The 27874-nt window shown below is 40.5% G+C and overlaps 1 protein-coding gene across 4 annotated transcripts; it reads left to right on the forward strand.

The window, feature by feature from the left end:
• The first annotated feature begins 7585 nt into the window (after nucleotides 1-7585).
• On the forward strand, nucleotides 7586-27420 carry stard4 (StAR-related lipid transfer (START) domain containing 4). 4 transcript variants are annotated; one of them, XM_052020561.1, is made up of 8 exons: nucleotides 7586-8014; nucleotides 10275-10424; nucleotides 13298-13429; nucleotides 14637-14751; nucleotides 15459-15508; nucleotides 16679-16805; nucleotides 25440-25557; nucleotides 26797-27420. In XM_052020561.1, exons 4-8 carry the CDS (start codon nucleotides 14641-14643, stop codon nucleotides 27021-27023), a joined length of 633 nt encoding a protein of 210 aa, XP_051876521.1. In that variant the 5' UTR covers nucleotides 7586-8014; nucleotides 10275-10424; nucleotides 13298-13429; nucleotides 14637-14640; the 3' UTR covers nucleotides 27024-27420. The 4 variants fall into 4 exon arrangements, with proteins under 4 accessions (XP_051876521.1, XP_051876525.1, XP_051876522.1 ...); XM_052020565.1 differs by lacking the exon at nucleotides 13298-13429; XM_052020562.1 differs by lacking the exon at nucleotides 10275-10424.
• The last annotated feature ends 454 nt before the right edge of the window (nucleotides 27421-27874 follow it).

Here is a 27874-nt window from a genome sequence, read left to right on the forward strand (position 1 = left end):
CCTATCCCCTTCATGGCCTCAATGCAATTGTCTATTACAAACTGTGAGATATGGCAAATATTGAGCAGCACCACCTGAAATGATCCAAAGACTTAGAGGGACACTTACCTCCACAAGCTCAGCAATCCAGGCAGATTCAAGGCTGAAGGTCCACCAGCAGCAGATGGAAGATCGCAGTGGCCATTTGGTTGGGCTACATTGCTCCTTGAATATGTGGGAATATGAGTATTGGTGCAAATGTCCTATGGAATAGGCTCTCTTGATTTTTTCCCCTCTTCCTTTGATCTCCTCTGACAAGAAGTTTGTACCTTTTGAGCCTCTTACTCCTGCTGGAAGCCTGGCAGGACGACAACCAAAGCAACCATGTTGCTCCATAAAAAATTATAGCAGCCTTCAGTTATACATTATATTTGCCCCAAATTAGTGAAGTGTACAATTTTACATATGAAACTTTGAATGTTGCTGGTGTTCACTGGAGGCATAGAAAATGTATCAACTGAAGAACTTTGACAGAAATCCAAGGATTTTATTTTTAAGGACTACTACTAGTTGTGAGAAGAACAAAACTTAAAGATAGCTGTTCAGTCCAGAAAAACAGTTTTTCTTAAAAGAAACAATTTGTTCCTGGTCTCAAAATGAGAAAAATACAAATTATTTAGATTTATTTTTTGCCGAGGATATGAAGTGAATGGCATGTGAATCTGTGGGCTTTATAACTTACAATTCTGTGGGTCTACTACCAATTGCGAATATTATAAATATTTAAACTATTCTTTGCACATGTAGTTTACTCGTAGTTTTCAATGGAATGAAAGGATAACACTACCTACTGCTATTATGTCTCGCACCAGTCCACTGTCTTCTCATTTTTAAACTCGCTATCCCATCACTGCTCTTTTTACTATGTCGGCTTTGATTCACATCCCCTATCCCCTTCCCTTATCTCTGCCTATTCTATCTTCTTCCCCTGTCTCTGATGTATTCATCTTGCTTTTAATTCTCCATCCACTCCACACAATCCTAGCTGTTATCCACAAAAGAATGGAGGGCGATAATGCTGGAGGCCTTGTCAGCTTTGACCTGATTTCCCTTCTGCTCTTTTTGTCGACCTCAAGCTTTGACTGCTTTTAAAAAAAATTGATTAGTTTAGAATCAAGAACAATCTTCTGTCCATTAGAAAATATAAGGCAATATGTTTTTATGAAGAGAAAATCATATTGGACAAATCTGAGTTTTTGGCCAATGTAACTAGTGTTGATAGGGAGAAGCAGGTAGAACATGTACATCTTCATTCTCAAAGGGGTCTTGATGGTGTACCACATAAAAAGAAAACTATTACATAAAATATGGGTTCATTGGGTTAGGAAGACATCTTGGTATAGGTAGAGGATTGGTTAAAGGATGGAAAACAAAGAATAGGATTAGTGGTAGTTTCTAGATCAGCAGACTAATGGGATACTACAAAGATCATTTTTGGGCCCTTAGCTATTCAAACATACTTTCCTGACTTAAATGAAAAGACTTCAATGAGCTGACTCTTGCTCAACAAGAATGATGGTTCAGAAAGGGATTGCTGGTGTGCTGCCATTCAAACTGAATTAATTCCCCAACTTGTGTGCATGTTAGGTAGATCCAAGACCTGTTGACAGATTATCATCCGGACAGGGAGCAAATCAGTGGTGTGCCTTGACATTGGACTCCCATGAAATCCAACCTTGGGACATAGTCTTGTTGGGATTTGCTACCACAATGCTGAGGAAATCATCTGTCGAATCTGCCAATAGGATCTGAAAATCCAATGATTTCAATAGGGATGAAGGCCTTCACATTAGCAGGCAATTCCCCACCACCATCTTGTCAGTTTGATTTAGAAATAATTAGAAACATTAAAATAAGTATGTCATAAAAACAAAATGCCAGAAATACTTCAGGTCAGGCCCCATCTGTAGGAAGAGAAACAGCTAACGTTTCAGATTGAAGACCTTTTGTTAGAACTGTATGTCTATGTATTTATAGAGTCAACCATTTTTTAAAAAAAACATTTTGTTTTAAATAATGTTAACTAAATTTTAATTTGTTTAAATGTCCCCTCTTCCCCAAAAATGATGAACAGCATTTAGGAAAGCAGGGTCAGACAAATATCAGTGTCTAGGCTTATGGAGTTTAGCAGTTTTCTAAGACTTATGAAACAATAAAAACCTATAATAATCAATAAACTAAAATTTTTCTGCTCCTCCTTCAAAAGAAAACCTCTCAATTTAATATATGAATTTTATCCAAATAAAACTTATGAAATTTGTCCTTTAGCTTTTCTTCAAGACTTCAAACAGTTTTGATGAACAATTGAACACAATATTCAAGAATACAAGAAAACTATTTCCTAAATCTAGTAGGCTGAGCAATGCTGATGTATCCTGAGAAATGAGATACACTGCACTTTCCATGACAAATCCAAGCATGTTTTTGGAAGGGGTTAAAAGGCTGAAACATTAAAGCAAAACTATTGTGAAGGCACTAATGAGCACAAAAAGACTATTCAGTGGTAAATGGATTATTACGAAGTATATAATTTTAACTACTTGTTTTTTAAATGACTATTTGATGTATAAAACAGTTCAGTTAATTAATCAAGGAGAAGGTAATCAATGTACGCTGAGTTAAAACCATGGACAAATTTGAAGACAGGGTTGTAAATGTTGAAATTGATTTACTGACTAATGGAAAATCTTTGAGGGACAAGGAATGTTTGTTTCTAAATGCAGGTGAAAGCACAAGATGCTGAAATTTGGATTAATTGAAGTTTGGAACATTGTAGTGAGATGCAGGTTGGTAATAAGTTAGAAATTCTAGCCATTTAAGCAAAGATAGATTAGGTTATGATTTTAGCATTAGAAAGTAGGCAGAAAGATGAAGGAAACACTGTTTTGGAGGTGATGAAGATGGTTTATTATAATAGACCTTATGGGAAACTCAGGGCCAGGCATGGTCATTTAAGATGCAGCCTTTCATTCCATTCACCTTCAGAAGCACAGAGGTAAAGTACTATTCATTCTTAGGAGAATGGCCTAATTTTGCCAACATTCACCAAAATACTTATATTATATTTATAAGGAAAATATTGAAAATCTTAAACAAAAGCAGAGAATGTTGAACGTACTTAACAGATCAAGCAGGATTGGTGCAGATTAAAATAAAATTAATGCTTCAAATCAATGACTTTTATTCTGATAAAAGGTCAGTATTCATTTTGCTTCTCAGAAATGGAATAATGTGAATTTTTAACCTCCTGGGTTTTTGGGGAATGTAGTGGGAATCTCTTTGTAATTCTGATCACCATGAATGGAATTAATTATTAGACCAACTACATTAATGTGACAAAATATTCAGGTAGTAATAGACATGGAAGTAATAGATACAAACAGGAGAAAATGCAAGGAAGAAAGCTGTAACCTAAACACGTTCAAATTAATGTTTAGAATCCGTCATCTTAACCCATTTCATATAAGGAATTGGAATTGGTTTATTATTGTCACTTGACCAAGGTACAGTGAAAAACTTGTCTTGCGTACCGTTCATACAGATCAATTCATTACAAAGTGCATTGAGGTAGTACAAGGTAAAATACAGAATGCAGAGTAAAGTGTCACAGCTACAGAGAAGGTGCATTGCAGGTAGACAATGAGGTGCACGGTCATAACAAGGTAGATTGTGAGGTCAAGAGTCCATCTTGTTGTACCAGGGAACTGTTTAATAGTCTTATAACAGCAGGATAGAAGCTGTCCTTGAACCTGGTGGTATGTGCTTTCAGGCTTTTGTATCTTCTGCTGATGGGAGAGAGGAGAAGAGAGAATGTCCTGGGTGGGTGGGGTCTCTGATTATGCTGGCTGCTTTACTGAGGCAGTGAGAAGTATAGACAGAGTCCATGGAGGGGAGGCTGGTTTCTGTGATGTGCTGAGCTGTGTCCACAACTCTCTGCAGTTTCTTGCGGTCCCGGACAGAGCACTTGCAATGCCAAGCCGTGATGCATCCAGATAGGATGCTTTCTATGGTGCATTGATAAAAGTTGGTGAGTGTCAAAGGGGAAATGCCAAATTTCATTAGCCTCCTGAGGAAGTAAAGGCACTGGTGAGCTTTCTTGGCTGTGGCATCTACGTGGTTGGACCAAGACAGGCTATTGGGAACTTGAAGCTCTCAACCCTCTCGACCTCAGCACTGCTGATGTAGACAGGTGCATGTGCACCACTCCCCTTCCTGAAGTCAATGACCAGCTCTTTTGTTTTGCTGACATTGAGGGAAAGGTTGTTGTCATGACACCATGTCACTAAGCTCTCTTCCCCCTTCCTGTACTCCTACTCGTCGTTATTTGAGATACGGCCCACCACGGTGGTAACTTACCGATATGAAAGAAAACTTTCATAAGAACCACCAGCCTCCGATAACCCTGCCAGAAGGTTCATATCAGTACAGATCACAGCAGCAACTGTTCATTTTTTTTGTCCACTGCTATCAAAACCATTCTATATTTGCCTTCACAGCAAAGCTTGTGTTTGCCAGTATTCAATGCTTACTTGCCTTGAAACCCTAATATTTGCTGCAGGTCATATATATAAAATATTGTGTGTGCGTGTATATATATATATTATATATATATATATGCTTTTATTATGGGTGGATTTAATTTATGTACATGTATTAAAACATGTATATCACACGAAATTGACATTGTTAAAGAACATTGCAAGGCACTTTATTTTCATTGCATGTAGTAGGAAGCCAATTTGTCCACTTTAAAAAAAATCTACTGCCTATACTTTTTCTCTAGCTATTTTTTTTAAATTTGACATGGTATCCAGAGTTCATATGACTTAAATTAGCTCAACGAGGAGGGTGGTTAGCCTAAGTAAGCTTTTGCATTTAACATAAAAAGAAACTTAAAAGCAAGTTATATCTTAATTTGAAGGTGAATAATTACTTTCAGTATAATTGTTTTGCTACAATAAGAAAAGGGATAGGCTGAAGTTAGTTTATGTACAACAGCTGCTGGATACATTTTCTGTGTTCATTTTAAACAGCAAGTTTTCATTAAAAAACTGGCAGATATTATCTTGTTGCATGAGGGAGAAAAGCCAAAAAATCTGTTGCCATTTTCTTTATAATCAGATTCGCATAACTCCCAAAATGATCCTTTTTACTTAGTACTGCTTTTCTAGACAGAGATGTGACAGAAATTCATTACTTCTTGTATATAAAAAAAATCAAACAAATGTAATATGCAACAGCTGTGCCTCTACTTGGGATTACTATCCTTGTGACAATTTTTATGTTAACCACATGCTGTGCTTTTTTTATTGGCTTAATCAATGAATGTGGAAAGATGGCAACTTACACTACCTGTCAGGCTGCAATAGGTAGTTTCCTATTAAAATTCTTTAGTGAACAATGGCCAATGATTCCCACTCCTGATAAATTATCCAGTGACCCTACTGAAAATGGACAAGCCTATCAGGCAAGGTCAGAGCTTGGTTTCTGAGTTTGTACAGTCCATTCACTTTCACTAGTTAACAATGGCTTTGAATGGTAGGGTGCTCCAAAGGAAAGAGCATGACAGTTCTGAAGAGGCAGTAAGAATATTGGCCTTTTCTAATAGGCTCAAAGGCAAATAAATTCCAGTAATTTATATGGAGCACAACTGGATGGAACCTGAATTGGAAGGAGGTGATTGTGTCACTTTCTGCAGAATTCGGGTGCAGTTGTTTCAAAATTTACTGCTACCTACATATATTATGACTGCCCAGTTATGGCAAGGTTGTGCTGGTCAGAATCAAAGACTTTAATTTATATAATTTCCTTGAATTTTTTGAACTTTTTACAATTTCAGGCTGCCAAACTGCCTTCACAGTCAATTTGAAATATAGTCACTGTTCAAATGTAGCAAGTACAAGATTTCAATAATGATAATGAAATAAACCACCAATTTGAATTTTCCAGATGACGTTGTTTGAGGGATAAGTGGTGACCTGGGCACTGGGTAACCTCCTCTGTTCCTACTGGAATAGCATCATGCACACTTTCACTTCCACTTGTAAGGGCAAATTGGGCATCGTTTTATAGTGTCATCCAAACAATGGCACGAATAACATGCAGCACTTCCTCTATCTGACACTGGAGATATTATGCTTTGAAGTGGGAAATGAATTTAGAATCTAGTTACAGGGGCAGAAGTATAAAACAACTGAGCTACAGATAACTCTCAAATCACGACATTTAACTTTGTGGGCTTTATTGTCTTCAAAGGCATACTAACTTCTCCTCCAGTGTTTTTTTATGCTATACTAATTTCTTTTACTTCCTCATTTGACTGGAGTTTTGGTTCTTCAGTACTGATGCAAGTTTTTTATTAAACATGTCAACTTTGTGAATATTTGTTTAATTACTCTATTTCTTCCCCATTATCAATTCTCCCATCCCTGTCTGCTAGGGACCCATGTTTGCCCTCAGTCTTTTCCTATGGTAGTCTGACATTATTGTTTCTTGGTAGTCTATTCTTATATTCTATTTTCCTTATTGGTATTAGTATTGGTGTTGGTTTATTATTGTCACTTGTACCGAGGTACAGTGGAAAAACTTGTCTTGCATATAGTTAGGTATTAGAAAAGTAGAGAGAAAATGGAATCAAGATGTTACCTGGGGGCATAAACAGGGTAAAATTATGGAAATACTCAGGCAATTTACCTTCTTAAGAGCCTCAAGCAAAAGACATTTGTAACGCACAAAAAGCTGGAGGAACTCAACGGATTGGACAGCATCTATGGAGGGAAATGGACAATCGACGTTTCGGGTTGAGACCCTTCCTCTGGACTCATGGTTGGTGGGCTGAAGTTAGTGGCTGTAAAAGGCAAATGCCTCTCGATGGCAATTAGTAGCAGAGAAACAATGGCTGGGTTTGATGGTATTGGTTTATTATTGTCACTTGTACCAAGGTACAGTGAAAAACTTGTCTTGCACACCGATTGTACAGGTCAATTCATTACACAGTACAGTTACATTGGGTTAGTACAGAGTGCATTGATGTAGTACAGGTAAAAACAGTAACAGTACAGAGTAAAGTGTCACAGCTAAAGAGAAAGTGCAGTGCAATAAGGTGCAAGGTCACAGAAAGATAGATCGTGAAGTCCATTTCATCGTATAAGGGAACCGTTCAATGGTCTTATCACGGTGGGTGCATGTTCCGGACAGAGGAACTGAGACGCCAGAGTTGTCAGAAGTCAGATCGTCAAATGAACAAGAACGTCATCTGAATTACCGGGTTTAATGACAATTATACAAAGCAACATGCATGGAAATATAGCAGAAAATGCTGGAGGCATCTGGGGAGGCAAAGGAGTTAGATCCGTGATTTTTCGGAACTGCAGAATTTAACGGGATTATGAAATGCAGAGATTGCGGAGAAGGAGCCCCGACCTAAGCATGCGGCAGCGACGCTCAGACACACTGACACCTCCGCGGCGCGGAGAGTCCCGGCGGCCTCCACCGCGCCAAAAACCCCATCACGTGACACCCCGGGAAAAACATGAACTGGGCGACCGTCTGCAAACCAATCCGATGGACAAGTGAGGTGACGTCACAAAACCCCTCTCCCCGCGAGAGACCCGTCGAACCCGCACGCTCGTAACGGTCGCCCAGCCCCAAACCCCGCCCTCTTTTCCCCTACGTCATATGGTGTGCAAACCGTAGCCCCGCTTCTTTTCGTCTGCCCGTTACCCCAAAGCGGGGCAGAACCGAAGCATGAGAGTAGCCTGATCCCACGTCCCGCCTCTGTGTTAATGGAAGTGACTCCGGCGGTGCCGACTGCAGGCGCTGAGGCTCTGCAGTGGTGACGTCTGAGTAGATGGGGCGAGCTGTCAATCATATGACGTGTGCACCGGTCCGAGCGATCAGATGAGGCATTCAAGGAAGTTTGACTGATTAGCACTGGAAACAGCGAGACTATTGGCATCTGTACCCAGGGAGGAATGTGAGTATATACTACCGGAGCAGAATTGTAGTTCTTTCAAGAAACCTTCACACCAATTCTAAACAACTGTTCAAATCAACTGCAAGTCTGGTAAAACTCTATTCTCAGATGAAGTTGAAGGTCCCAGTTATAGGTGAAGGTGCGAGTCCCAGGGAAACCAATCTGCAAAATGTGGTGCCAATCCTGGGTTAAGGTACCAGTCCCAGTTGAAGGTTCGAGTCCGTAGTCAATGCCCAGTCTTGGGTGAAGATCAAGTCCCAGGTGAAGGTTTTGATACTAGGTAAAGGTGGCAGTCCCAGGGAAAGAAATCTGCAAAGTGCGGTGCAGGTACTGGGTTAAGGTGTCAGTCCCAGCGTGAAGGTTTCTGATCCAGATTCTGTCAACTGTATGGTCTTGAGGTAAGGATATTCCTGAGGAACTGCCAAAGAAGAGGATTGACAAGACTTGCTTCCACTCTGGTTTTGTAGGGGCCAGTGTAGGATCTGCAGAATATGGGGCAGGAGGTGCTGATGGGATGGATGGGTGGGTAGTTTGTGAGACAGTGAACTTTCTCTCCCTAAGACCGTGTGAATTTGGCTCTGAGTTCTCCAATTTCCTCCTACATCTCAGAGACATGCAGGTTGGTAGGTTAATTGGCTATTATAAATTGTCCCTAGTGTCTCGGTGTATGGTAGGATCGGGGATGGAATGTGAGGAGGAGGTTTTTTTGTGCTCCAGTTGAATAACTTCAAGGTTATCAGTACCATCCCGAGTGAGTCTTCTCCACTTTGAGCGGTCATGGGCCAGACATCCCCAGATGACTTGATAGAGGTATATAGCATAATGAGAGACATAAATTTTGTAGTCAGAATCTTTTTCCCATGGTGGGGTAATCAAAAACAAGAGGGCATTTGTTTAAGGTGGGAGGAAGGAGTTTTAAAGGTATATGGGAAAGTTTTTTTTTACAGAGAGTGGTTGATATCTAGAACGCACTTGCCAGAGGAGGTAGTGAAATCAAATACAACCACTACATTCAGGAGACATTTAGTCAGGCACGTAAATAGGCAAAGCATAGAAAGTTACAGAACTAATGGGGCATATGGGATTAGTGCAGATAGGCAAAACAGTCAGAATGGACGTGGTGTCCTGAAGGGCGCATTTCTGTGCTCTGTGACTCAATGTCTCTATGAGTCAGTGGGAATGTTGCAGTTTTTCAAGGAGGCCTTGATCACATCCTTTTCTTTGTTCATTCAAGAGATGTGGGCTTCACAGGCTGAGCCAGCATTTAATTGCCTATCCCTAAATGCTCTCGAGAAGGTGGTGGTGAGTTGCCGCCTTGAACTGCTGCCATCCTTTTGGTGTGGGTTATACCCACAGTGCTGTTAGGGAGGGACTTCCAGGATTTTGACCCAGCAACAGTGAAGAGACCACTATATATTTTCAAGTCAGGATGGTGTATGGCTTGGAGGGCAACTTCCAGGTGGTGGTGTGCTCATACTTTTGCTGCCTGTCCTTCTAGCTGGTAAAGGTCATGGGCTTGGAAGGTGCTGTCTAAGGAGTCTTGGTGACTTTCTGCAGTCCATCCTGTAGATGGTACAAATTGCTGCTACTGTGTGTGACTGGTGCTGGAGTGAGTGAATGGTTGTGGATGGGGTGTCTATCAAGCCAGCTGCTATATCCTGTATGGTGTTGAGTTTCATGAGTGTTGTTGAAGCTACCCTGATCCAGGCAAATGGAGAGTATTCCTCCACACTCCTGACTTGAGCCTTGTAGATGGTGGACAGGTTTTGGGGAGTTAGGAGGTGAGTTACTTGCTGCAGGATTCCTAGCCTCTGGCCTGCCCTTGGAGCCACATTGTGTATATGGCTACTCCAGTTTCTGTTCAATGGTAACCCTCAGGATATTGATAGTGGGGGATACAGTGATGGTAATGGCATTGAATGTTGGGGGTAGTAACTGAATTTCCTCTTGAATATCATTGTTGCCTTGAATCTTTTTCTCTGTCTGCCTGATAATCTCATGCCGTGATTGAGCTTGGAATAAAATGTCTGTTTCTAGAGTCTGGTTTCAGGCATGTGAACAAGCATATCATGCTTGACAATTGTCAAGTTGAACATTTTGACAATTTTTAGGATCTGGTTGTATGCAGTGGCAAACTGTTGGCTTTGTGCGATAATTCTGTCAGTGATGACAATCTGTCCTTGGTACCATCTTTCCATTATGCACTTCTTCTGCAGCTTTTCCTGGTTGTTTCCTCTCTCTTCCTCATTTTTTTTTCCAGTTCCAAAGACTTGGGCTTTCTAGAGATCCCAGTAGAGGCTTATTGTGTGATCTTCTGGAGTTATTTCATAACACATTCACCAACGCACACTCAGCTTTCATGATTTTTGGATGGCCCAGCTTCTACTGCTACTAAACTGTTGTCTAACAGGTAGGCTTTGATGGGTCCAAACGTCCTCTACGTCATGTAGGAAAGACCAAAACCAATTTTTTTGACTCCCACTATGTAGTGGGCATACATGCACACATTCCTTGCCCTTTTCTTCCTTCGCTCAGTTAGGCTGCTTTCAGTCTTTGGCATCCCGTGTAACTTCAGCCTCTAAATGAAAGATTACTTGCTTCCAAACGTACAGCAATATTCATCCTACTATTACCTCATTATAATTGTCCCCAGCAACCTTACTTCATTACCTCAAAATTCTTGTTAATTGGCTCTCAAACACTTTATTCCCAACTACCCTTGGGCACAGCTGATACAGCTGCTGCTCAGAGCTCCAGCAACCTGGGTTCAGTCCTGATCTCCGGTGCCGTCTGTATGGAGTTTGCACAATCTCCCTCTGATTGTGTGGGTTTTCTTCAGTTTCCTCCTACATTCCAAAGACAAACAAATTGGTAAATTGCTGTTGTAAATTGCTTTTAGTGTATGGGTGAGTGGTGGATTAAGGAGGATAAAAATAGGATTAGTGTAGGATTAGTGTAAATGAGTGCCTGATGGTTAGAGCAGTCTCAGTGGGTTGAAGGCCTGTTTGTGCCATTTGACTTATTCCACATTGCATTGACTACATTTGTCATGGGCCAGTTTACAGTACCATGTACAAAGGGTTATTGTGCACTTGTACACTCTTCTCACAGTCTGCTCTCCTCGTGTCTGGCAAAAGCAATAATGTTTCTTGGGTAAATGGAGGTAGAGGGGGCATGTCAGAGGTAAGTAGAAGGTAGATTTTGGATGGATGATGGTAATATTCAGAGAACATAGAACATTACAGCACAGCACAGGCCCTTCGGCCCACAATGTTGTGCTGACATGTTATCCTGCTCTAAGATCTATCTAACCCTTCCCTCCCACATAGCCCTCCATTTTTCTATCATTCATGTGCCTACCTAAGAGTGTCTTAAATGTTCCTAATGTATCTACCTCCACAACCTCTGCCGGCAGTGAGTTCCACGCACCCACCACTCTCTGTAAAAAAAAAACAACAAACAAACTTGCCTCTGACATTTGCGCCCCCCCCCCCCCCCCCCCATCTTCCTCCAATCAATTTAAAATTATGTGCCCTCGTGTGAGCCATTTTCGCCCTGGGAAAAAGTCTCTGACTGTCCACTCGATCTGTGCCTCTTATCATCTTGTACACCTCTATCGAGTCACCCCTCATCCTCCTTCTCTCCAAAGAGAAAAGCTTTAGCTCACTCAACCTATCCTCATAAGACATGCTTTCCAATCCAGGTAGCATCCTGGTAAATCTCCTCTGCACCCTTTCTAATGCTTCCACATCCTACCTATAATGAGGTGAACAGAACTGAACACAATACTCCAAGTGTGGTCTGACCAGAGTTCTATAGAGTTGCAACATTACCTGGTGGCTCTTGAACGCAATACCCCGACTAATGAAGGCCAATACACCTTCTTAACAACCCTATCAACCTGCGTGGGTTGATATTCAGGACACATATTATTGGGAATTGGATGAAGAGACACTATTATAGCATGGTCCATCATTTGACCTCCCAAACATTAACTAACCATTATTTCAACTGGAACATCATCTCTCATATCATTTTCTAGTGCTAGAGTCAGTTAGTGCTAGGCCAAACTTAGAATTCGATGGAGAATATTTTAAAAAAATTCCAGTATTATGCCTCAGTGTCAGTATTTCTGGTATCCTGTATTACATAGTATTTACAGCAACTGCTGTCCTTTTGTTTAGAGTGAGCATACACATTCCTGAAGCATGTCTACCCAAGTTTTTTACATTGTGGTAAACCTTTGCTGTAATGGTTCTGACACTGCCTGAAACAATTTCATTGCTTTTTAATGAAGAACTGGTATATTTAGGAGAATGGAAAAGGCTGATTTTAGCAGGAAGCATACATGAATGAAGGCAACCTTAAAGATGTAAATAGCATTCTGTCCATCGGAATTCTTTTCCTAAAGACTTACCTTAAGTAGTTTTATCAGCTTCGTGATATTTTCATTCTGCCCACGAGCAACCTAAATTACTACTGAGGTCCATGCACCTCATGGAACTGAGAATTGCATGCATTCATGAAGCTCCCATCCAACCTGTTGCCTTATTCAGTGCCAAACCCAGCATAGTTAAAGGCAGTAATTGCAGGGAGCAATTAAGCACAAAAGTAGAGAGGTTATGCTTTAGTTATAAAGGGCATTGGTGAGACCGCAACTAGTGTACGGTATAGGTATTATTTAAGGTGTTCAATTTTAAATGTTTCCCTACTTTGTTCCACCTGTCCCAGGAGGGATAATCTTGCTCTGCAAATTTCCTTCATCAGCTCATGGTAGCTATTTCTGCTAAAATGTTGCTGAAGTATTTGTTCATCCATCATAACCTTTATTTTTAAAAAAAACATTGTTTGTAGTGCAGAAGGATCCTGACCCGAAACGTTGACTGCCTGCTTTTCTCAACGGATGCTGCCTAGCCTGCTGAGTTCCTTCAGCATCATAGTGTTTTTCATGTTGTTTGTAGTGTGTTTCCTTTTGAACTCCTGGTAAACTTCCTGTATTTTGGAAAATCACAGCTTCTCATGAGAGGAGTGGCAGAATCTTTCCTAGCTACTGAAGTGATTGGTTTAATAACAATTTCGTAACTGTCACCTCAAACACTATTTACTTAACCTCTTGTGATGTAATTGTTGTTTCATATTGACACAAAACACCTGCTCTTGTATATTGTACTTGTCCATGGTACGTTTGTGATCATTTCTATCTTTGAATATTATCAATAAAATGTAGAAATTCTGAAACTTGTCTGATCTAAATTCAAACAGAAAATTATTCACTCTTCTCAGAAATGCCATGAGAATCCTGTATATTGCATTGAAGTACTTGTGAACGTGGAAATTAGGAGCAGCAGCAGCAGCACCATTGACTGATTGCCTGATCAAATTGAGGGCTCAGCTCTGCCCTCCTGCTGCTCTGAGGTAATCTTTCACCCCCATGGTTATCAAGAATTTATGTATCTCCTACCTTAAAAAAAATTCAAAAATCCTTCTTCCACTTCCCTTTGAGGAAGACAATTCCAATAACTCATGACCTCTGAGAGGAAAATAAGGGGTTGCTCTTAAATGAGCAATCCCTTATTTTTAAACAGTGATCCCTAGTTTTAGATTCTCCCACAAGAGCAAATGTCATCTCTATAACCATTCTGTGAAGATCCCCCAGTATTTTGTATATTTCAGCAAAGCCCCTTCTCACTCTTCTCATCACCAATGGACACAAGCCTAGCCTGTCCAATTTTTCCTCAAAAGACAACCCACCCATTCCAAGTATTAGTCTATTAAGCTTTCTTTGAACTGGTTCCAATGTATTTACATCCTTCCTTAAATAAGACCAATACTGTACATTTTACCTTACATGTGGTCTCACCAATGCCCTTTATAACTAAAGCATAAACTCCTTGCTTTTGTATATAATTCCCCTCACAAACAATAAGATTTTGTTAGCTTCCTTAATTACTAGGTGTATTTGCATACTGGCCTTTTATGAATTGTGCAGTAGGACACCAAGAACCTACTGCAACTCATGGCTCTGAAATCTACCATCAGTTAAATAATGTGCTTTCTTGTATTTTTCTTTCGGAAGTACCACATTTTGCCACATTATATTCCATTGCCAGATCTTTGCTCTCTCACGTAACCTAACTGTATCTCTCTGTAGCCCCCTCATGTCTTCCTCACAACTTCCTTTCCAACCTATCTCTGTGTCATCAGCAAATTTAGCAATCATACTTTTGGTGCCTTTGTCCAAGTCATTTATATAAACTATAGGAAGTCATAGAGTCATCTGGCATAGAAACAGGCCCTATCGCCCACTTTGTCTGTACCAACCATCAAGTACCCAATCTTGCACCAATCTTACACTAATTCCATTTTATTTTTGCTCCACTTTCCCTTGTGAGGCAGCAGCTCTACTACCTGTTTCAACAAAGCTGCTTAGTCTGAATGTGAACTTTGTACATAACATTTGATATTGATTACTATGTTGAAAGTTTTATTTCAAGGAAAATTTATTTGGAAAATGTTTTAAATCTGTATTTCTGTCCATTCTCGTGAACACTCTCTAAACATTGAAATTAAGCAGTTAATTTCTCTGGGAAAATTATCTGATGCCTATCTTTTAATATTCCAGTTTAATGGAAATGGAAACTTTACCTGATGCACAAAAACTAGCTACAGAAGTTGAAAACATCCTTATTAATTATTACAGCATTGGAAAGGATGAGTGGAGAGTTGCAAAGAAAGCAGTAAGTATCTCTGACATTGTGGAGTGGAGATGGTGAACTGGACCTGCTTTTAAGAGAGATTCTCGCTGGTGTCATGAGAGTTGGGATAGAATATCACATGTGCAAGTTTGCCGATGACACTGGTTTACCATTTTCTTTCTGCTAAAGGAACAGAAGTAATCAGAATAAAATAAACTGCTGATGTTGAAAATCTGAAATAAAAACAAATGCTGGAAGCATTCAGCAGGTCAAGCAACATCAGTGGAAAGAGAAACAGAGGCAAAGTTTTGGGTCAAAGGCCCTTTGACCTAAAACATTGGCACTGTTTCTCTATCTGCTGGTGCTGCCTGATATTCTGAGTGTTTTTGCATTTTCTGATTTTATTTCAGGAACAATCAGTGTATATACAGTACAGATTTGTACCTCCCAGTTTTCTTTGCCCTGAGGATTTCCATATTCTTCAAGAAGGTTTACAATTTCTCCCCATTTGATATCAGCCCAGATAATTTATAATTTAATTATGCGTATAAAATGTTTCCTCTACAGTTGCATATGGTAAATTGGAATGCATGACCTTCTTTTGTCTGTCTTTATTGTCTTTTGTGTTCACAATTAAGAGTTTTGCAATTCAGGAGCATTCAAAAATCAGTTCCGTTGGTAACATTTGAGTAAAGCTTTGTGTTTGTATTTCTTTTCATTTTATGACTTGTTTAACCCTGATTTTGCAGAAAGATGTAACTGTTTGGCGGAAACCCTCCGAAGAATTTGGGGGATTTCTGTAAGTATTCATTCAAATTCAATCCTCATATTCACAAATTAAACACAATGTTTTAACAGGAAAGATTTGGGAATTATGGAGTGTATAAAAAAAGCAAAAGATTAGAATAAATATTAGGTGAGTCTCTCAGAAAATATAAGGGAAATAACAAGAGCTTTTAAAGGCACATAAGGAGACTTTCATTAAGTCAGTAACTTTTACAATGTAAAGTGCCTTGTAGCTAATGAAATACTTTTGAAGCAAGGTCAGTGTCATAATGAAGGGAATTTTAAAAATAGATAATGATGAAGGAAAATCTGTTTGAAATCTTAGAGGCAGCTTAGCAAATCTTAAATAATAACAAATATATATTATCTAGTCATTTTCACGTTGCTTTTTAATCAACATTGATGAAACTGTGCCCGTCAGGACTTGGTAGAGGTACTATGGAAATGAGTATTCAAAGGATGGTTCATTCTTTTTAAAGGTTAATGGAACTAAACATGCAAAAATACCAAGGGTAGATTGTCTGCACCCCAGGAAAGGGTAAAACATACAAACCATGATTTGATGAAACTGTTCTGAAATGGGAGTAAGACTGAAAAGTGGCATCCTGTTTCCCCAGTCTTTCAATGTTCCTTGGATCTAATAGATCCCACCTTTTCTTTACTGAGGCAGGAAATAACAGGTGCGTATATGGATATGCATAATCAGGTTGATCTCCACATGTTATCAACCCATTTTCTTTTGAAATCCCGATCCATACTTTTGTTATCTTCAGATTCGACTATTTAATACACTCTTACAGTTAGCATCATACCTCCACTCTCTTAAAAATCAGCTCATTCAATATCCTTTTTCACACTAAGTTTGTTCTACCCCAGTTTTCTTTCTAGAAACTGGATTGGAACCATTTTTATTTGTAATTAATAATTTGTACTTGTGTACAAAGGCAAGTATCGAAGTTTATTACCAGGTTAGGATGGGGGTCAATGCAATTTATGAAGAAGAATACATGGGGTTATAAGTAGAAATGGACAGGTTTATTGGGAGGTGTAGAGTAATGCTGTTTTAATAGACAACTGATGTGGAAAAATACATTGCAAACTTATCTATAGTGAAAAGTTAATTTGTTTGGATAGAAGAACATACGTGGAGATTTTTAACAAGACATTTGAATGTAATTCTCAGCTACAAAACTCAAGGAATTGTGAAAGAGACTCCCAACAGAATAGTAGACTTCATTCGACCTGGCCCATGTAGATTAGACTGGGACAGCCTGATGACCTCCTTGGACATCGTTGGGGAATTTGAACAGGTATCATGATTCAGCATACAAATGACACTTTGCATTCCTTATTTTTTAATTGTTGCATTTACAGGGAGATTCTCCTCTAGGATCTTGCAGACAGGAAAATCAAATCTTTGCATGTGAATCTCTTAAGCTTCTTCAGTGTCTAGTTTTCTATCTTGTGCTTTTTAGAAATCTTAGCTTTACTATTGCTCTTTCCTATCATGAAAGTAAGATGCTGTAATAATAATTGCCAACTTTATTTAATTAACTTTTAAGATCCAGGACATAAGATTTGGCATTTGTGCCTTTCTGTTGATGCAGCAGTGCAGTTGGCTGTCAGGTTGGAGGCTGCTGAGGAACTGAGTCAGAATGAAACACTGAAGCCCATGCTTTCTAGTACAGGGATTGTTGCTGTGGCGACACCACACTAGCCACCTCCTTTCAAGTTTTCCTACTGGATCTGGTAATGTTAGGTAATGTTAGAGATCTGGAGGAGTACAAGCCTAAAAGGAAGGAACTTAAGAAAGAGATTAGGAGACCCAGAAGGGAACATGAGAAGGCCTTGGCGGGCGGGATTAAGGAAAACCCCAAGGCGTTCTACAAGTATATGAAGAGTAAGAGGATGAGATGCGAAAGGATAGGGCCTATCAAGTGCAGCAATGGGAAAGTGTGTATGGATCCGGAAGAAATAGCAGAGGTACTTAATGAATACTTTACGTCAGTATTCACCATGGAGAAAGATCTGGGGGATTGTAGTGGGGACTTGAAGCGGCCTGAAAAGCTTGAGCATGTAGATATTAGAAAAGAGGTGGTGCTGAAACTTTTGGAAAGCATCAAGTTAGATAAGTCGCCGGGACCAGATGAGATGTACCCCAAGTTGCTGTGGGAGGCGAGGGAGGAGATTGCGGAGCCTCTGACGATGATCTTTGCGTCGTCCATGGAGATGGGAGACGTTCCGGAATATTGGAGGGTTGCGGATGTTGCTCCCTTATTCAAGAAGGGGAGTAGGGATAACCCAGGAAATTATAGACTGGTGAGTCTTACCTCAGTGGTTGGTAAGCTGATGGAGAAGATCCTGAGAGGCAGGATTTATGAACATTTGGAGAGGTATAATATGATTAGGAATAGTCAGCATGGCTTTGTCAAGGGCAGGTCCTGCCTTATGAGCCTGATTGAATTTTTTGAGGATGTGACTAAGCACATCGATGAAGGGAGAGCAGTAGATGTAGTGTATATGGATTTCAGCAAGGCGTTTGATAAGGTACCCCATGCGAGGCTTATGGAGAAGGTGAGGAGACATGGCATCCAAGGGGACATTGCAGTGTGGATCCAGAACTGGCTGGTCCACAGAAGGCAAAGAGTGGTTGTTGAAGGGTCGTATTCTGAGTGGAGGTCGGTGACCAGTGGTGTACCTCAGGGATCTGTACTGGGACCCTTACTCTTTGTGATTTTTATAAGTGACCTGGATGAGGAAGTGGAGGGGTGGGTTAGTAAGTTTGCGGATGACACAAAGGTTGGGGGTGTTGTGGATAGTTTGGAGGGCTGTCAGAGGTTACAGAGGGACATAGATAGGATGCAGAGTTGGGCTGAGAAGTGGCAGATGCAGTTCAACCCAGAGAAGTGTGAAGTGGTTCATTTTGGTAGGTCAAATATGTTGGTGGAATATAGTATTAATGGTAGGACTCTTGGCAGTGTGGAGGATCAGAGGGATCTTGGGGTCCGAGTCCATAGGATGCTCAAAGCGGCTGCGCAGGTTGATTCTGTGGTTAAGAAGGCATACGGTGTATTGTCCTTCACCAATCGGGGAATTGAATTTAGGAGCCGAGAGGTATTGTTGCAGCTATATAGGTCCCTGGTCAGACCTCACTTGGAGTATTGTGCTCAGTTCTGGTCGCCTCACTACAGGAAAGATGTGGAAGCCATAGAGAGGGTGCAGAGGAGATTTACAAGGATGCTGACTGGAATGCGGAGCATGCCTTATGAAAGCAGGTTGAGGGAACTCAGCCTTTTCTCCTTGGAGAGACAGAGGATGAGGGGGGACCTGATAGAGGTGTATAGGATGATGAGAGGTATTGATAGGGTAGATAGTCAGAGGCTTTTCCCCAGGGCTGAATTGGTGGCCACAAGAGGACATAGGTTTAAGGTGCTGGGGAGTAGATATAGAGGAGATGTCAGGGGTAAGTTTTTTTTTACTCAGAGTGGTGAGTGCGTGGAATGGGCTGCTGGAAACGGTGGTGGAGGCTGATACGATAGGGTCTTCCAAGAGACTGTTAGATAGGTACATGGAGCTGAGTAAAATAGAGGGCTATGGCTAAGCCTAGTAATTTCTAGGGTAGGGACATGTTCGGCACAGCTTTGTGGGCTGAAGGGCCTGAATTGTGCTGTAGTTTTTCTATGTTCTATGTTCTATCTCCAGGCAACCCTGCAGCACAGGATCTCTCTCCTTGCATCTATGGCCTTGATAAGCACCTGTTAATTGCATAGCGTAAATCAAGATGTTCTTTCCTGGTTTCCTTCAGCTTCTCTGACGACTCTTGCAGATGTTAGATGTGTTGCTGCTATTGGTGTATATTGGAGGGTGTGCCTGGTGGGATTGATATGTGACAGGGTGTGTGGAGGTCCCACAAATTAAATTTTGTGTCTTAGAAACTAACATGGTTCCCATTTTACCACACCCCAGTACTTTGCAAAGATGTTTTTGGCCAATTTCACAACCCTTTTAAGCAAGAAATGACTGCAGTATGAGCAACCCTTAGTGCTTCAAAATTGCCTGAAATCCATTTTCTAGGTAAATGAGATGCTTTTCATCTGGCTGACATAAATGGATGTATTCAATGCCAATATTAAGTGCCCGGTGGAAAGTATTATAATCCCTCGCACTCACCTCGATAGATTAAACAAAACGTGAAGTTCAGAGAAGTGCATGAAATCTGTTCAATATTCTTGTATTCCTCAAAACTTTCAGTGTAGCTTTCACCAGTGAAAGCCTTGTAGAAGCCTCAAAATCTCTGTGGAGACGGGTAGGCAACTCTGGAGTGGACAGATAACTTAATATACAATATAAAATAAATTCCTGTCTAATGCCATCAAAATTGGCCATGGCCCAGTTCAGGATTTTAACTTGTGGGTCAATCCTATCTTTTTCCATAACTATATTAAAACTAATCGAATTATGGTAACTCGTCCCAAAGTGCTCCCACACTGACACTTCAGTCACTCACCATACATCATTTCCCAATAGGAGGTCGAGTTTTGCCCCCTCTCCAGTAGGGACATCGACACATTAGTTGTGAAAACTTTCTGGGATAAACTTAATAAATTCTACCCCATCCAAGCCCATAGCACTATGGCAGTCCCAATCAATATTAAGGATATAGAAGTACACTTAGAGGGAAATCAGGAGGGGACAGGAGCTAGCTTTGGCAGATAAGGTAAGGGAGAATCCTAAGAAATTCTGTAAGTATATTAAGAGTAAAAAGGAACTAGGGCAAAAATAGGTCCCCTTAAGGATCAATGTAGAAGTCTATGTGTGGAGCCACAGGAGATGGGCGAGGTCTTAAATGAATACTTCTCATCTGTATGTACTGTGGAGAAGGCCATGGAAGCTAGGGAATTCAGGGAAGAGAATAGTGATGTCTTGAAATATACCCACATTACAAAAGTGTATGTACTTGCGGTCTTTAAAATGCATAAAGGTGAGTAAATTCCTGGGGCCTGACTAAGTTTAACCTAGGACATTGTGGGAAGGTAGGGAAGAAATTGCGGGGGCCCTGCAGAGATATTTGTATGATTGTTAGCCAAGGGTAAGGTACGAGAAGACTGGCTAATATTGTGCCTTTATTTAAGAAGGACTGCAAGGACAAGCCAGGGAACTACAGGCCAGTGACCTTAACATTAGTGGTGAGAAAATTACTGGAGGGGATTCTGAGAGAAAGGATCTACCAGCATTTGGAAAGGCAAGTTCTGATTAAGGATAGTCAGCATGGCTTTGTGTGTGAGAAATCATGTCTCATGAATTTGATCGAGTTTTTGAAGAGGTGATCAAAAGGATTATTGAAGGCAGGGTGGTAGAATTTTTAGTAAAGACTTTGATAAGATCCTACATAGTTGGCTTGTCTGGAAGGTTCGATCTCCTGGGATCCAAGGTGAACTAGCCAAATGGATACAAAATTGGCTTACTGGTAGGAGTCAGAGGGTGGTAGTGGAGGGTTGTTTTTTTAGATTGGAGGCTTATGAGCAGTGGTGTGCTGCAGGGATCAGTGCTAGGTCCCCTGTTGTCATATATATATTAATGATTTGGATGAGAATGTAGCTGGCATGGTTAAGAAGTTCATGGATGACACCAAAACTGGCAGTATAGTGGACAGTGAAGAAAGTTACTTAAGATTACGGTAGGATCTAGAACAACTGAGCAAGTGGCCAAGGAATGGCAAATGGAATTTGTGCAAAATGTTGCATTTTTGTAAGTTAAACCAAGGCAAGACTTGCACAGTAAATAGCAGGGCTCTGAAGAGCATTGTAGAACAGAGAGACCTTGGGGAACAGGTAAATAGTCCCCTGAAAGTAGCGACATTGGTAGACGATGTGGTGAAGAAGGCATTTGGCATGCTTGCCTTCATGATTCAGAGCACAGAGTACAAGAGTTGAGACATCATGTTACAACTGTACAAGATGGTGATGAGACCATACTTGGAGTATTGTGTACAATTCTGGTTGCCGAGCTATAGAAAGTATGTCATTAAGCTGGAAAGGATGCAGAAAACATTCACGAGGATATTACCAGGACTGGAGGGATTGAGTTATAAGGAGAGACTGGATAGGTTGATGCTTTTTTCCCTGGAGCAAAGGAGGCTGAGGAGTAAACTTAAGAGGTATATAAAATCATGAGGGACATAAATAGGGTGGGTGGTCACAGTTTTTTTTCCCAGGATAGCGGAGTCTAAAACTAGAGGGCACAGATTTAAGGTGAGGGGAAAAATTTGAAGGAGACATGAGGGGCAAATCTTTCAAACAGAGGGTGGTAGTTAAGAGCTGCCAGAGCTAGTGGCAGGGATGCAAACAATTGCAAGGTTTAAAAGGAATTTAGACAGGAACATGAATAGGAAAGCTTTAGAGGGATATGGGCCAATGCAGGCAAATAGCACTAGCTCGGGTAGGTAACTCGGTTGGCATGGACAAGTTGAGCCAAAGGGACTGTTTCTGTCTTGCTTGACATGTAGGAACTAATGGGTTCTCTCTCTGGCTCAGAATCTCAATCCATTATCAAAGTGGTTAGTTGCAGTTTTGATATCCACTGGGAGATCACTGGTGTTTGGAGATGTTTCTTTAACTTTCCCTTGCACATGTGGTCTATCCTCTTTCATTATGTAAAGGGAACCCTCCTTACAATGTGTTCTTTAGCACTGATATGTGGTTTCTGTTCTATGACAGTGAAACTAGACATCTAACCCTACTTGTATTTTTGACAGAGAACTTATAGCCAAAACAGCCAAATCTTCCTTCATATGCACATGTTCTTTTTATATGGATCCTTGACCGATCTTAATTGGATAACCTCAAAAATGGACTGGGCGGTCATGATGCATAGCCAACCCATTCCCCTCACACGTGATACAAACCTACTTTGTATCACCTGCTTGTTTAAATGATCCATGTGGACAGGTGGCACTAACCATACTGTTCACAGGCTGCACATGTCAAAGGGAGGCTCAGTATTGTGAGTGGTTAGCATTAGTCAAAGCTAGACTACAATACACAAAACCAACCTGCACATTTAAGAGGGGAGCCACACTTTGGCTGCAGCAAATGGTGGCACTACTCAGTGCACCCTATTTTCATCAGTATGTTCCATCAGCCAGGAATTGTACCCAACATTTCTATACTCTACCACACCCTCTCACACTTTGGATTCAGAGAAGGAATTCAGTGGAGTAGACTACAGAAGAAAACTGATGGGCAAGGACAAAGAATTGCTTGGTATATTGGCAGACCTACAAAAATGCCTGCGTGAGGTGTCAGAGAACATGGAACTCAACACGGACCTTGCACAGGGCACTGAGTAGAGTAGGAGCCTACTCTTTCCAATATGAAAGTGGTGAGCAACTCTAACGCACCTGAAGAACGAACTATAACACGATGTCTGATGACTATGTCTCAGCTTCTACATCAACACAAGCATAATCTAGGTCTGCAGTGATGCCTTCAATGACCCTGGTTACCATTGTGCAAAGGGATTGCAGGATACAATCACAGTCCAGGAACCTGTGTGTCAGTAGGTTACTGGAATTGATTGAAGAACCTCCCCAGAGGAATGACAGTGTCTCCGTGGACCGTAAATCTGTTGACTGCTTTTCAGTATGACAGCATTCTCGTTCCCATGACTGTTGAATTGGCAATGTCCTCTCTGTTGCCTATCAGCCAGTTCAGCCGGAATGCTTCTGCTCATACCGAGAGGATGTGGTCTGAAGCTGGGGTTTCTATCCCCAGAACTGCTGAGGCTGATGCTCCAAGGCCATTTGCTACTTCCTCCATTGAAAGTCAGCAACCTTCCACCAGCCATGCAGCACCATTGGGATCACATCATGTAGGAACACTAAAATAAGCAAAGGCACGTTGAAGACTGGAGCTGAGGGAGTACTGAAGGGTAATTATTTCTATGACATTTGGTATTCTTTGATACACAAATTTGGTCTGCCTTTGACTTTTGAATTGTGGTGAGATGGAAGATCAGATGGTCAGCAATAGAAGGAAACTGATGCATGAGACTGTTGATGAATGGAAAATTGGATTGTGTTCCCTCATGGTTATATGAGTTATTCCTGTCAGAAAGTAACTATCTAACTTCTTTCCTAAATTCCCTTTTTTCCTTATTCTCTTCCTCTTCCTGCTCTGCAGCTATTTTCTAAAGGACTGAGCTTTCAGCAAGGTTATGCAGCCTCAGCAGACCACCACATATCTTGAGACTTGTTCTGCTGAGTAATGCAGGACTGCTGTGGAGTGGTCTGTGCAGTGAAATTGCTTTATATATCAATGATCTGCTCTAGTTTACCAAATCTGTTCAGTGAGATGCTAGCATGAGGGTAAACAATTAATTTGTAGAGATTAGTTATAACTTTTTAAAATAATTTTCTTAGACCTTTAATTGTTTCACAGATTTTGTGGTAGTTTCACATGTATTATGTCATATGACTGTAGATCTATGCAAAGTTTAACCACACTATCTTCCTAGTCATCCAAAGAGTATTGCCTTCACCTAGTTCCATTGTTTTTTTAATCCAGTTTGTAGCCAGAGAATCATCTTCAATTTCCTCTCTACTGCACTGCTACCTTTTTAAATATCCTAAGGATCTTTCCTTGGCCTTTTCCTATTTCTTCGTCAACATGCTGTCCAACAATAATCACATCCAAAAGCACTTGAGAATCTTCATGTATCCCAATGATACCCAACCCTACCTCTCCCAATATCGGCATTGCCTTTAAATATCTAGTAAGATCTAGTATTGAATGAGTGCTTACTTCCTTTAACTAAATATTAAGAGCAGGGAGCTTTGTTTTTGGCCTCTGTCACAAATTCCATTCCCTACCTATTGACTTAATCTGGTAAGAGACTGAGGCTGAAGCTGGCTAGTCTACATGTTTGGTTCTAACCACATATTTGTGGTATTACTAAGACTGCCAACAGCTAAATTCATTAATTTGACCCCACTGCTGAACCATTTAACCTTTGTTATCTCCAGACTTCAGAATTCCAGTGTTGTACTGCAGGTATTCCATTTCCAACCACAATAAACTTACAAAATTCAGCTGCCCATATTTTAACTTCAAGTCTCATTCATCAACAATCAGTGTGCCTGCAAATCTGTATTAGCTTCTGAGCCAGCATTTTAATTAGTTTTCAAATCCATCCCAGGACCATGACCTTTCCTATTCTGTAATTTCTTCCAGCCTACAAGAACTCTGCACTCCATCCTTCCTGGTTTCCTGCACATCCCCAATTGATGCACCATTAATTGATCATGCTTTCCACTGCCTCAGCCTCAAGCCTTGCTATTCTCTCCCTATAACTCTCTGCCTGTCTCCTCCCTTTCAAAGTACTCCTTAAATCGTGCCTTCTTAATCAGGCTTTTATTATCTGTCCTAACATTTCCTTGTATGGCTTGGTACCAAACGTTGCTGGTAACATTAATGTGAAGGGCAGTATAGTGGTGCAGCTTGCAGAGCTGCTGCCTCATCACACCCGAGGCCCAAGTACAGTCCTGACCTTGGGAGCTGTATGAGTGGAGTTTGTACATTCTTCCTGTGACCACGTGTTTTCCTGTTTCCTCCCACATCTTGAAGGCATGTGGGTTGATGGTCCACTATAAATAATTACCCCTGCTGTGTAGATGAGTGGTTGATGAGAATGCAGAAGAATAAAAAATATGGGATTAATGTAGGATAAGTGTTAATGGATTGTTGATGGTTAACATGGACTCTGAGCTGATGGGCCAGTTTCTGTGTTTTATCACTCAATTATTCCATGACTTGAACTGACCTGAGCTGTTTTATTCTGTTTTAGATGTTAAATAAATATTTTGTTGTTTATTCAGAAAAATACTCATAGAAAAAGGAATATTGAAGAAAATAGCATGTATATTGATACCCTACTATTTTATACAGGAGGGTTGTTGTTTGATGCAATACACCACAGCAGGACAATTGTGGAATGTGATTGCCCCAAGAGAATTCATTGACTTCTCCTATACCACAGATTACCAGGATGGGCTGCTGACTTGTGGTAAGCACATGTAGCTAGGTTTACAGTCTTTTCTCTCCTTCCCTAAGAGGAACTAGATCTTCTGTCCTGCTTTCCATAAATACACAACAGAGACCAAGAATCTGGAAGTGTATGGGATTATTGCTAAAAAGAAATGATAAAGCTATTCCATGTACAACATATTTTTGTAGTTAATTTCTGTTGAGGTTTTTGCAGGCATATGTTAAAAAAATGACACTGGTTTCTTGAACATGGACTACCACAATTCAAAACACAAGGAATTGGAATTGGTTTATTATTGTTATTTGTACCGAGGTACAGTGAAAAACTTGTCTTGCATACCATTAGTACAGATCAATTCATTACAAAGTGCATTGAGGTAGTACAAGGTAAAACAATACAGAATGCAGAATAAGGTATAACAGCTGCAGGTAGACAATAAGGTGCAAGGTCATATTGAGGTAGATTGTGAGGTCGAGATAATCTAATCAGACTAGGGAACTGTTCAATAGTTATAGCAATGGGATAGAAGCTGGCCTTGATCCTGGTGGTACGTGCTTTCATGCTTTTGTATCTTCTGCCTGATGGGAGGGGGAGAAGAGAGAATGTCTGGGGTGGGTGGGGGTTTTGATTATGCTGGCTGCTTTACTGAGGCAGTGAGAAGTGTAGACAGAGTCCATGGAGGGGAGGCTGATTTCCTTGATGTGCTGTGTCCACAACTCTCTGTATTTTCTTGCGGTCACAGGGAGAGCAGTTGCCATATCAAGCCATGATGCATCCAGATAGGATGCTTTCTAAGGTGCATCCATAAAAGTTGGTGAGCGTAAAAGGGGACATGCCAAATTTCTTTAGCCTCCTGAGGAAGCAGAGGCACTGGTCCACTTCCTTGGCCACTGCATCCACGTGGTTAGACCAGGACAGGCTATTAAATTAATTATGTTTCTTGGAGATTGCTGCAGGGGTCTGGATTGTTGTTGCATGTTCCGAGTACAGTAGTCATAGCTTCGGGCTAAGACTGAACATAGAATTTACTGTATAGTTTAAACCTATTCTCATTTAAAATGACCTAAATAATAATTGTAATTAGTGTTCTATTCAATTTAAAGCCATACATGCAGCTACATTTTAAAAATGATTTGCTTCTTTGCTAATTTAGGTTGTTCATAGTGCTGTACTGCAAAGGGTTTAGCTATTTTGGGTTGGGGGAGAAATACTTTGAATTGTCTAATTTGTGTTAACCTTTTCATTAACCCAATACAGGAGTCAGTGTTGAATATGGGGAGAAACAAGACAGTTTTGTTCGTGGATTTAATCACCCATGTGGATGGCTTTGCGTTCCTTTGAAGAGTGACCCTGACCACAGCCTCTTAACTGGTTTTATTCAGACTGATTTACGAGGAATGTTGCCACAAACATTAGTGGACTCTGCAATGGGAAATTCATTAGTCAATTTCTATAATGACCTCCGGAATGCTTTAAAAACTTAGAGGTCATCTATGGTTATTGCTTTACTTTAGACTTAAAAATACTTATTTTGTAATTTCTTGATATGCAATCCATTTTACTATGTTAGAGAGCTCAGGTTGGCATTAAGTGCAATATTTGTTGGCAGTGGCCAGGCTTATTGTGTTTCCTCTATTGATGTTCTATTTATATGTATAAATACAATATTACAATTTCAATGTAATGCTATTAGAAACATTTACAGCTAATAGATTTTAATTCTAATCTTGATGTACTGCATTCTAATTCCATAATCTGTTCAAATAATTAACTATTGTAGTTTAACAAATCAGGAAGATTTGTTTAGGTTTCAGATTGAAGACTGGATGTTCTGTATCTCATGGAAATGTGCATTAAAATGGCACAATGTGGTTTTATGTAGTGCCGTGGGAGAGTGTTTTTCATGAAAAAACAATATGTCTTGCAAATTGCATGTGTATAAACAATGTAATTCCTACACCTTTTGGTGTAGACTCACACATAAACTCTGCATAATTTCAGGGATTGTACATAGAGCATGGATTTAAAACTATGAAGGGATATCAACTAGTTAAGCTTTTAAGCCACCAGATCCACTGTTGAAAGAGGTGGGGTTCAGGACTCTGGCACTGAATCAGAAAGAGGATCCTACTTTGATGTCTAATTGTGCACTGTTGGAGAGGATACCCAAGGAAAGGATCGGATCACTGGCAGACCCCACCTCCATCAAATACTCAACAAAAAAAAACCTTAGCTGCAAAATGCTGAGAAATCTGATCCATTGGTGTATCAGTGTTGAATTAGTTATTTTTATCTGTAGCAGACTCTCTATCAGCAGTGCAGGTTACATCTGTCC

This window comes from Pristis pectinata, chromosome 7, assembly GCF_009764475.1.
Source record: "Pristis pectinata isolate sPriPec2 chromosome 7, sPriPec2.1.pri, whole genome shotgun sequence".
In the NCBI taxonomy this organism is placed as follows: Eukaryota; Metazoa; Chordata; class Chondrichthyes; order Rhinopristiformes; family Pristidae; genus Pristis; species Pristis pectinata.